Source organism: Oncorhynchus clarkii, chromosome 4 (genome assembly GCF_045791955.1).
Source record: "Oncorhynchus clarkii lewisi isolate Uvic-CL-2024 chromosome 4, UVic_Ocla_1.0, whole genome shotgun sequence".
Lineage (NCBI taxonomy): Eukaryota > Metazoa > Chordata > Actinopteri > Salmoniformes > Salmonidae > Oncorhynchus > Oncorhynchus clarkii.
The window spans coordinates 74868286-74880808 of NC_092150.1; the positions used below are offsets into that span (position 1 = coordinate 74868286).

Here is a 12523-nt window from a genome sequence, read left to right on the forward strand (position 1 = left end):
TATCCCATCTGTCAATGAGATCGAGAGGAGAAACAGGATGAGGGAGAGACAGTTTGTGTGTGTGTGTGTGTGCGCGCGCGGTACCATGTCTGTGTACGCGTGGAGAGAATGCTGAGGCGTATAATCACTATTGGTAGCTGAACATGTCATGACTGATGGCTGAGATGGTGAGATAAGATACTGTCTGAACAGACACAGCCTCAGTTCCTTAAACACTTCTCTACAAGCCTCTCACCAGTGTATCCTATCCTATTAGCTTTGGACACTGTCCATCTGTGAGTACTGTAGGCCCTTAGACATTTTGCTGTGCTGGTCAAACAGCCATCTGGACAAAGAGGAGTACCCACTGAATAGTCTCTAGTTAAGTAGGCGGGTTAAGACTGGACTGAAGTCAGGGAGAAGTGGGCTGTGGGCCCAGTTGTTTTACTAGATTGGAATGCTCTTTGTCTAAAGCAGATTGAATGTGTGTTGAATACGTGTGAGAAGTGTATGTGGTTTCAAAGTGTTTACGATGCTGTGTTTTTATACGTGGAGAGTGTGTTCATAGTGTGTGTTCAGAGTGCGTGTTGGTGGGGGGTTGGTAGAATGACGCCAGGGAGCATGTCAGTCATACTCTCCCCCTCGCATGACTTGATGAGATATTCCTCAAAACACTTTGATGTGGGGTTCATAACTAACCTTGCTCTCTCCGTGTCTCTGTCTGTCGCTGCCTCTTGCTGTCCCTCTCGCTCTTTCCATCTCTCTGTCGCTGTCTCTCTCTCTCTCTCTCTCTCTCTCTCTCTCTCTCTCTCTTTTCTCTGTGTCTCTGTCTGTGTGTCTGTTGCTCTCGCTCACTTTCACTCAATTCAATATGCTTTATTGGCAATGAAATATATTCTGTAATTGGCAATGTATTTCAAAAACCATACATTTAGAAGTCGAAAGAACAATTGCATGAAGTCACATTGTTTCTCAAAAAACATATTTTTTTCTCTCTCTCTGTAGGATTACCTGGAGTGTATCAGTAACCAGTCTTGCCTGGCACTGAGCTCAGAGGAGAGAGGCTCTCTATTCGGGAACATCCGAGACATCTACCACTTCAACAGGTAAACACACACACACACACACACACACAAACACACTCAAACACAAACAAATACAGAGTGCAGTATCCAAAGAATCTACAGAATGAGGACAGTTTGTCTCACCTGTCGATGTGTGAGGGGGCCAGTGACCAATCAACGTTGTTTTGTCCATCTGAGGAGTGCATGTTCAAAACCACCAGGTCTGCTGGAAGCCTAGTCACTCAGACTGTCAGCTGTCACATAAAGACACACAGCAACACAGGGAGGGAGAGAAAAACCTAGGGAGAATTCACATAGTGAGGGAGTTTGGTTTGACACAAACTCCTTACAAACCGTCACAATGACCTCATTCCCTAGACATGTAACAATGGCTACACCAGTTGACCATATATCCATCAACCAATAAGAATTAGGGGCACACACACACAACCTATTTCAATTCACGGAAGTTACTTTTTGTTGTAAGCAGAGTACCCTAGGACCTAATACTGTGTCCCAAGTTATATTTGTTCCTGAACATTTTTGCTGTTTATAACAAAGAGCGATGGGGAGCAGTTTCGTAAGTGTGTAACTCTCAGTTTGTATTCCAATGATTGAATTAAGTGTGTGGTGTGCAAGTGGTTAAAGTACTGATATGCTGATGTGATCATTTTTGGGGTTTACAGAGATCTGCTTCATGACCTGGAAAAGTGTAATTCGGACCCTGTGGCCATTGCAGAGTGTTTCGTAGCCAAGGTAGGTCTCTTTCTTTTCTCTTTTTCTTTCTTGTTGAAGCCTGTCTGAACAGCTGGTTCGGAACAAAAAACACTCCAGAACATGTAACACACACAACATTATTTAGGTTACAAACTAACCAAAATTGTACTTCATCATACTGACAGAGAAGCACAATTTCTGAGGAAATTTAAGGGCCGGCAAAATGTCTAGTCACCATTTACTGGTGAGGGCTAATGGTAATACTTCAACACCTGAGATAAAAAATATTCTCCTCTCGTTTCTCTTATCTCTCTCTCTGTGTGTGTGTGTGTGTGTGTGTGTGTGTCTATAACTGTGTTTGGTCTTTCCAATCCTTTTCTACAATAAATCATTCTATTTCATGATAACTGCATACTAACACTTACTCAACAGACATATCTCTACCAATACCACAATAAGTACACAGTAATCTGTCTGTAACCAGAGTTTATCAGTCTGGACATGCACAAACACACTAGTCATTTCACTGCGGTCTGTGCCAGTGTGTACGATAGTGCTCTTGTTGAATTTGTATAGTCACCCAGTCCATGCTCCACATATTCATCATCCCAATACCACAATAAATCACTTCAAAAGTATTCATACCCCTTGACTTAATCCACATGTTGTTGCTTTACAGTCTGAATTCAAAATTGATTTGGCAACAACTCTGGTGGACATTCCTGCAGTCAGCATGCCAATTGCACGCTCCCTCAAATCTTGCGACAACATTGTGTTGCGTGACAAAACTGCATATTTTAGTGTGGCCTTTTATTGTCCCTAGCACAAGGTGCACCTGTGCAATGATCATGCTGTTTAATCAGTTTCTTGATATGCCACACCTGTCAGGTGGATGGATTATTTTGGTTAAGGAGAAATCCTCACTAACAGGGATGTTAACAAATTTGTGCACAACATTTGAGAGAAAGACGTTTTTTGTGTGTATGGAACATTTCTGGGATCTTTTATTTCAGCTCATGAAACATGAAGCTGACTTTACATGTTGCGTTTTATATTTTTCTTTAGTATATTTTACAATACACTATTAATGAATCAAGGGCCTCCGTGGTTTGTAGGTGGCCTTATCACAGTCACTTTACACATGTTAAATGTGTGTTTACTTACATATTTAGTACAGATTCAATCCTGCACACTCTTTTGATTGCAGTTATCCAAAGTAGTGTGTGCCATTACTGTTACGTGACCATACAATAGAGGTTGCGTGCGTTTAGAAACATTCCCTGATTATTGTAGTGTGTGTGTGGGTCATGAATTGGTGTTGGGTCAGTAGCCAGACAACTGCCTGGAAACATTTGTTCATTGCAGACAATCCCCCCCCCCCCCCACAACTTAGAGTCACAACTCGGCAAAGCTTTTGAAGGAGTGAAAAAACAGACCATAAATCCCTCCCTCCCTCCTCCTCTTGGAGGTAATCGTCTATCTGTCCTTATGTTCCTTACCCTGCTTTCAGTGAAATGTGTTGAGTAAGCAGCTTAGTCTTTATGGGTCCCTACATGCTGACTGCACCACTGTTGCACAATTAAAACAAGATCATAATGTTTTATCATCTGGTAGAAAAAAATCTTTCCTCTTCAGTCCTCTTCAGCGTTTAGCTGATCTCCTAACCCATAGCTCCTCTCGCCAGTCTAGACCCCTCAGCATGCCAGCCGGTCGATACAGAAGCAAAACCAATTACTATATAACATCCCATAATGGTTTAGTCCTATCATAATAATGATGAGCAGCACAGTCTGGAGATGTACTATATCTAAATCTATGGTACCTCAGCAGAAATGCTCAGGTTCCGTCTCTGCCTTGCTGTTCTGAGATGATCTAAACGTCACTATTAATTAGGGATGGGGGGTTTTAAACAATTTCACTGTTCGAATAGTATCCTGAATTGTTGTTGCATATTCAAAGTACATGTTGTGTGTGTAGCGAGCAGACGGAAGGAGAGAGATGCCAAGGCGACTCGGCTACAGCCAAGAATAGCTAACTTGTAGCAACCACAATGTTATTTATCATCCCATATAACAGTGCCTGTCTTGACTGGAGTAGCCTAGAGAAGCTAGCTAAATAGCAAAGCCAGCCAGCTATAGCTAGCCAGGCTAATTGAGGCCACATGCTGTGCTTTCTCTCCAACCCCATTTAGATAAAACAACAGCTATACTGATTGGTTGCTTGTTATAGCCTACTCCTTCTCATTTCACTAAGATTTGATTCCATCTTGTATTGCATTAGTGAACTCTCACTCCACTTGCTACACATTTATCTTGAGCCTCTTTGGCCAAGATGAACAACAAGCTACGCACGTGAAGGCACCATGCTTGTCATAACTACGTTGGAAAGGTTTTTGTTTTATTTAATTAATAATTAGAAATGTCATGGTATATCTTTGAATGTAACAACGTCACATGGATATTTGAATCTAATTTAGAAAACACCTTTTCAGTGTTAGAATCTGTTTTAAAATGGGAATATATAAACATTCCCGTAGAAATGAATATTCACACAAGTATTCGAATACAAATGTCCCTACTATTAATCTATATCTATGTTATATCAGGAGTGATTGGTAATGTAATTTAGAAAATGTCCTCACAGATCAAAGATGAGCAGAAATCACAGATTCCATCTCTGCCTTGCTGTATTATCAAACGTTATTTGTCACATGAGCCGAATACAACAGGTGTAGACCATACAGTGAAATGCTTACTTACAAGCCCTTAACCAACAAGGCTTTAAGAAGTTAAGAAAAAAAGTGTTCAGTAAAAATAAATAATATATATATTTTCATACAGGTGAAGTCGGACGTTTTACATACACCTTAGCCAAATACATTTAAACTCAGTTTTTCACAATTCCTGACATTTAATCCTAGTAAAAATTCCCTGTCTTAGGTCAGTTAAGATCACAACTTTATTTTAAGAATGTGAAATGTCAGAATAATAGTAGAGAGATTTATTTCAGCTTTTATTTATTTCATCACATTCCCAGTGGGTCAGAAGTTTACATACACTCAATTAGTATTTGGTAGCATTGCCTTTAAATTGTTTAACTTCCTCCTGACAGAGCTGGTGTAACTGAGTCAGGTTTGTAGGCCTCCTTGCTCGCACACGCTTTTTCAGTTCTGCCCACAAATTTTCTATAGGATTGAGGTCAGGTCTTTGTGATGGCCACTCCACTACCTTGACTTTGTTATCCAAACATAATGATGGTTATTATTGCCAAACAGTTCTGTTTTTGTTTCATCAGACCAGAGGACATTTCTCCAAAAAGTACGATCTTTGTCCCTACGTGCAGTTGCAAACTGTAGTCTGGCTTTTTTATGGCAGTTTTGGAGCAGTGGCTTCTTCCTTGCTGAGTGGACTTTCAGGTTATGTCAATATAGGACTCGCTTTACTGTGGATATAGATACTTTTATACCTGTTTCCTCCAGCATCTTCACAAGGTCCTTTGCTGCTGTTCTGGGATTGATTTGCACTTTTCGCACCAAGTACGTTCCTCTCTAGGAGACAGAACGCGTCTCCTTCCTGAGCGGTATGATGGCAGCGTGGTCCCATGGTGTTTATACTTGCGTACTATTATTTGTACAGATGAACGTGGTACCTTCAGGCATTTGGAAATTGCTCCCAAAGATGAACCAGACTTGTGGAGGTCTACAATTTATTTTCTGGGGTCTTGGCTGATTTCGTTTGATTTTCCCATGATGTCAAGCAAAGAGGCACTGAGTTTGAAGGTAGGCCTTGAAATACATCCACAGGTACACCTGCAATTGACTCAGACGATGTCAATTAGCCTATCGGAGCTTCTAAAGCCATGACATAATTTTCTGGAATTTTCCAAGCTGTTTAAAGGCACAGTCAACTTAGTGTATGTAAACTTCTGAGCCACTGGAATTGGGATACAGTGAATTATGTGAAATCTGTCTTTAAACAATTGTTGAAAAAATTACTTGTCATGCACAAAGTAGATGTCCTAACCGACTTGCCAAAACTATAGTTTGTTAACAAGAAATTTGTGGAGTGGTTGAATACGAATTTTAATGACTTCAACCTAAGTGTATGTAAACTTCCGACTTCAATTGTGTGTGTGTGTGTATATATATATATATATATATATATATATGAAAATAAAGGTAACAAATAATTAATGAGCAGCAGTAAAATAACACTAGTGAGGCTATATCCAGGGGGTACCGGTACAGAGTCAATGTACCGGTTAGTCTAGGTAATAGGTACATGTAGGTAGAGTTAAAGTGACTATGCATGGATAATAAACAGAGTAGCAGCGTAAAAGAGGGGTCTGGGTAGCCCTTCGATTAGCTGTTCAGGAGTCTTATGGCTTGGGGGTAGAAGCTGTTGAGAAGCCTTTTGGACCTTGACTTTGCGCTCCGGTACCGCTTGCCGTGCGGCAGCAGAGAGAACTGTCTATGACTAGGGTGGCTGGAGTCTTTGACAATTTTAGGGCCTTCCTTTGACACCGCCTGGTATAGAGGTCCTGGATGGCAGGAAGCTTGGCCCCAGTGACATACTGGGCCATACACACTACGCTCTGTAGTGCCTTGCGGTCGGAGGCCGAGCAGTTACCATACCAGGCAGTGATGCAACCAGTCAGGATACTCTCGATGGTGCAGCTGTAAAACTTTTTGAGGATCTGAGGACCCATGCCAAAACTTTTCAGTCTCCTGAGGGGGAATAGGTTTTGTTGTGCTTTCTTCATGACTGTCTTATTGTGTTTGGACCATGATCGTTTGTTGGTGATGTGGACACCAAGGAACTTAAAGCTGTCAACCTGCTCCTCTGATTGTGGACTCCACTTTTCCTGTAGTCCACAATCATCTCCTTTGTCTTGATCAGGTTGAGGGAGAGGTACTTGTCCTGGCACCACACGGCCAGGTCTCTGATGTCAGGGTTTCTACTGTGGTCCATTTGACATGCCAGGGTAGTGGGTTCAATTTCCGGGGCCACCCAATATGTAAAATGTATGCACGCATGACTAAGTTGCTTTGGATAAAAGCATCTATATATATATATATATATATATATATATATATATATATATATATATATATATATATATATATATATATATATATATATATATATATATATATACTGTGTAAATGCCTGCTGTGGTTTAGGACTCAATCAGGAGGACCCAGTGTACTGGATATACTTTGGATGGTGTGTGTGTGCGTGCGTTTGGACTCTCAACGGTTTTTCTTTATTTTTACTATTTTCTACATTGTAGAATAATAGTGAAGACATCAAAACTATGAAATAAAACACATGGAATCATGTATTAACCAAAAAAGTGTTGACACAATCTTAATATATTTTAGATTCTTCAAAGTAGCCACCCTTCCCCTTGATGACAACTTTGCACACTCTCTTAACCAGCTTCATGAGGAATGCTTTTCTAACTGTCTTGAAGGAGTGCCCACATATGCTGAGCACTTGTTGGCTGCTTTCCCTTCACTCCGCAGTCCAATTAATTCAAAATAATCTCAATTGGGTTGAGGTCCGGTGATTGTGGAGGCAAGGTCATCTGATGCAGCACTCCGTCACTCTCTTTCTTGGTCAAATAGCCCTTACACAGCCTGGAGGTGTGTTTTGGGTGATTGTCCTGTTGAAAAACAAATGATAGTCCCACTAAGCACAAACCAGATGGGATGGCGTATCGCTGCAGAATGCTGTGGTAGCCATGCTAGTTAAGTTTGCATTGAATCATAAATAAATCTCTGACAGTGTCACCAGCAAAGTACCATCCCATCTCCTCGTCCATGCTTCACGGTGGGAACCACACTTGTATACTCCTCACCAATGTCCAGTCTCTAGACACCAAGGTGGATGAAATTAGGGCAAGGGTTGCCTTCCAGAGAGACATCAGAGATTGTAACATTCTCTGTTTCATGGAAACATGGCTCTCTCCGGATATGTTGTCTGAGTCGGTATAGCCACCGGGTTGTGACAATTAGCAACCTACCCTAAACAAAAACCATAGATGGATGGAAGGAATTTGTGCAACACGGAAAGCGCGAACCACTGCATTTAACCATGGAAAGAGGACTGGGAATATGGCCGTGTAGTTATTAACAGTGTAGTTATTCTCTCTACAAGGCAATCAAACAAGCAAAATGTCGGTACAGGGACAAAGTGGAGTTGCAATTCAACGGCTCAGACACGAGACGTATGTGGCAGGATCTACAGGCAATTACAGACTACAAAAAGAAAACTAGCCACGTCACGGACAACGACGAATTGCTTCCAGACATACTAAACAGCTTCTTTGCCTGCTTTGAGGATAATTTCAGTTCCACCGACACTGTTCGCTAACAAGGACTGTGGGCCAGTTAGACACTTAAATGTGTTAACCCTCACAGCGCTGCTGGCCCTAGCTGGGTCCTCAGAGCATGCGCAGACCAACTGGCTGTTGTGTTTACGGACATATTCAATCGCTCCCTATCCCAGTCTTCTATCCCCACATGCTTCAATATGGCCACTATTTTTCCTGTACCCAAGAAGGCAAAGGTAACTGAAATAAATGACTATCGCCCCGTAGCACTCACCTTCTGTCATCATGAAATGCTTTGAGAGACTAGTCAAGGATCATATCACCTCCGCCTTACCTGCCACCCTAGACCCACTTCAGTTTGCATACCGCCCCAACGTCCACAGACGATGCAATCACCATCACACTGCACACATAAGTAGTCCTCTTGTCCAGATGTTAGAATGCTGTTCATTGACTACAGCTCAGAATTCAACACCATAGACCATGCAAGCTCATCATTAAGCTGGAGGCCCTGAGTCTCAACCCCGCCCTGTGCAATTGGGTCCTGGACTTTCTGATGGGCCGACCCCAGGGGGTGAAGGTAGGAAACATCTCCACTTCGCTGACCCTCAACACTGGGGCCCCACAAGGGTGCATGCTCAGTGTGTGTGTGTATATGTATGTATGTATATATATATATATATATATATATAGTGGATGAGTTCATTTACTTTTACAAGGGCAATATTTTATAGATCCGTTCTATTTCTGTGACTGGTTTGCTGTTTTTGGGTCACAGAGTACATGTTAGGATGGAGAGAGTGTGTGTATTAGGAGTGTGTGTGTATTGGTGGGACATCTGGTTGTGTTTAGCTGGCTCTCTGGTGGCAGACTGTTGGAGACTAAAGAGAAGCCTGCTCTTCAATTTACTGCTTTTCCCACGGAGAACCTCCAGGTTTGTTTGTGTGTGTGTGTTCACACATACACGTGTACTATAGTATGTATGTATGTATGTATGAATGTACACTAAAAGTTTGTGTACACCTGCCTTTTTGAACATTTCATTCCAAAATAATGGGCATTAATATGGAGTTGGTCCCCCCGTTCCTGCTATAACAGTCTCCACTCTTTTGGGAAGCCTTTCCACTAGATGTAGGAACATTGCTGCGGGGACTTGCTTCCATTCAGCCACGAGCATTAGTGAGGTCGGTCACTGATGTTGTGGGGCGATTAGGTCTAGCTCGCAGTCGGCGTTCCAATTCATCCCATAGGTGTTCAATGGGGTTGAGGTCAGGGCTGTGTGCAGGCAAGTCAAGTTCTTCCACACCAATCTCGACAAATAATTTCTATATGGACCTCGCTTTTTTGCATGGGGGCATTATCATGCTGAAACAGGAAAGGGCCTTCTCCAAACTGTTGCCACAAAGTTGGAAGCACAGAATCGTCTACAATGTCTTTGTATGTTGTTGCGTTTAAGATTTCCCTTCACTGGAACTAAGTGGCCTAGCCCGAACCATTGAAAACAGCCCCAGACCATTATTCCTCTTCCACCGAACTTTACAGTTGGCACTATGCATTCGGGCAGGTAGCGTTCTCCTGCCATCTACCAAACCCAGATTTGTTCTTCAGACTGCCAGATGGTGAAGCGTGATTCATCACTCCAGAGAACGTGTTTCCACTGCTCCAGAGTCCAACGTCGGTGAGCTTTACACCTATCGAGCCAACGCTTGGCATTGCGCATGTTGATCTTAAGCTTGTGTGCGGCTGCTCGGACAGTAAAACCCATTTCATGAAGCTGCTTACAAACAGTTATTGTGCTGACCTTGCTTCCAGAGAACATTTGGAACTCTGTGAGATGATTTGTACGCACTTCAGCACTCGCCGGTTCCGTTCTGTGAGCTTGTGTGGCTTACCACTTCGTGGCTGAGCCTTTGTTGCTCCTAGACGTTTCCAATTCACAATAACATTACTTTCAGTTGACTGGGGTGGCTTTAGCAGTGCAGAAATGTGATGAACAGACTTGTAGCATAGGTTGCATCCTATGACGGTGCCACGTTGAAAGTCACTGAGTTCTTCAGTAAGGCCATTCTACTACCAATGTTTGGCTATGGAGATTGCATGGCTGTGTGCTCGGTTTTATACACCTGTCAGCAACGGGTGTGGCTGAAATTGCCGAATCCACAAATTTGAAGGGGTGTCTTCATACGTGTGTGTGTGTGCGGGCGCGTGCATGGGAGTTATTTTTGGTATGAATAGAAGGGTGTGGCCTCTGCTGTATTTCTATAATTGTACCTTTGTGACTGTATGCCCGTGTGTGTTGATGGCATTACTTGTTCTTGTTCTCGAGTGTGTATGGTATATGTGTTTGTAGAGTATGAGTGTTCATGTGCAGAGCCACAGGAACCAGACAGCTCCCCAGTCATCTGTCCTCTGTGTTTATGATGCTGTTTCCTGTGATAACTGTTCACTTCCTGTTTCTGGCCTAACCCAGAGTATTTATGGACACATGATGAACACAATCAGGACCAGGGCTATTATCAGTTACGCAACTCTAGGGTCATGTGAATGCTCAACAGCAAGTGGAGGGGGATGACAAAGGAAGGAGGGTATGGAGAGGGATATGAAAGCTAGAGGGCTAGAGACGGAACATGAGGGAGAGAGAGATGGTAGAAGATATGTAAAGGCATAAGTAGTGAGAGACTGTGATCAAGAGTGAAAGAGCGTGAACAGAAGAGACATTCAGCGTGATGGAGGTAGAGAAAAAGGGATAGGGAGGAGAGCGAGGTTCATTCCAGCTTTGATAAGTCATGCTGCCTCTGATGTCTTTGAAGTGCAGGGAGGCATGAGAGGTGGAAACGGACAAATTAAAGGGGTGGGGATGGGAAAATCAGTCTCCACAGCATATAGCGCTCAACATTGCCTTTAAAGGGTCAATCAGAAGTTGCTACATACATTTTGGTACTCATAAATTAATGATATGTACCCACTGATTCTTCAAGATATAACTTATAAAGTCCTCATGAGCTTAGTTCAACTGTCGTACCCCATCAGAAACCAAAATATAAGCTTGTTTTACTCCAATGTTTGTACACAAAATAAATGTAAACAAACACTTGTATAGTATAGCCTCAAAACATGGTTAAAACTATACATGTGATATCATGGATGGTCAGTCTTTGCATCCATAGCTGAGAAGTTGAGAACTATGAATTTGAGAGTGGTTACATTTCTCCAGCCCCGTCCCTCAGCTTTTTACCGAAACGGGCGGAGAGAACGCTTTGTTACCGTTTCAACTGCCGATTGAAGCTTTAAGACATGGATACTTGTAATCAAGGTCCACTTTCATTCTTTGCCTTTTAAACTGATGTGAGAGACCTCCTTAATCTATCCTCAGGAACGCTTGACCACTGACTCACCCAGTGTAACCTCCCCCCTTCCCCTTGACACAAACACTCCATTTACTGGAAACTCACTCTCACTCTTCCCTGTTGGCACACATTTTACAAGGTTCTAAAAAGTGTCTAGTCAATAGAGGAATTTAGGTTGGTTCTAGGGAGGATAGTTTATTTCCTCCTGCTGCTGCTACTGGTATGAGTGATTTCAGGTACTGATGCCAAATGTAATGTGAATGTAATTATTTGATCAGGGACTGATGCTAATGTAACATTAATGTAAAGATTTTGTCTTTCTTTCCCAGAGTGAAGAGTTCCACATTTACACTCAGTACTGCACCAACTATCCAAGGTAAGCAACCTCAACTATGACTTCTGACACCAGATTATTTTATGGTACTTGTGTGGTAAAATCAAAGGCTACTGTCTATATTTGGGTGGACAATAAAGTTATATTCTATATTTGGGTGGACAAAGTTATATTCTACTTGCGGAATAAGTTGAGCCATTTTTTACATTGTGCATCACTCTGTCAAGGGAAATATAGTATTCTTAGTATTCTTTCTAACGAAGTTATCTACATGTAACACTGTGTAAAAAAAAAAATAGGAACACCTTCCTAATATTGAGTTGCACACCCTTTTTCCTTCAGAACAGCCTCAATTCGTCGGGACATGAACTACAAGGTGTCAAGCGTTCCACGGGGATGCTGGCCCATATTGACAATGCTTCCCACAGTGTCAAGTTGGCTGGATGTCCTTTGGGTAGAGAACCATTCTTGATACACACAGGAAACTGTTGAGCGTGAAAAACCCAGCAGTTTTGCAGCTCTAGACTCAAACCAGTGCGTCTGGCACTCACTTCCATACCCCGTTCAAAGGAACTTAAATATTTTGTCTTGCCCATTCACCCTTTGAATGGCACACATGCACAATCCATGTCTTGTCTCAAGGTTTAGAAATCCTTCTTTAACCCGTATCCTCCCCTTCATCTACACTGATTGAAGTGAATTAACAAGTGATATCAATAAGGGATCACAGCTTTCACCTGGATTCA

At 42.3% G+C, this 12523-nt stretch overlaps 1 protein-coding gene across 2 annotated transcripts in view; it reads left to right on the top strand.

Moving 5' to 3' along the window:
• The window catches only part of LOC139407277 (pleckstrin homology domain-containing family G member 1), a 93497-nt gene that overhangs the window by 60414 nt on the left and 20560 nt on the right, over positions 1–12523 (top strand). For both annotated transcript variants that reach the window (XM_071150917.1, XM_071150916.1), the window contains exons 3-5: positions 985–1085; positions 1730–1799; positions 11773–11819. In XM_071150917.1, coding sequence (XP_071007018.1) covers positions 985–1085; positions 1730–1799; positions 11773–11819 — 218 coding nt within the window. The remainder of the gene's footprint in view (positions 1–984; positions 1086–1729; positions 1800–11772; positions 11820–12523) is intronic.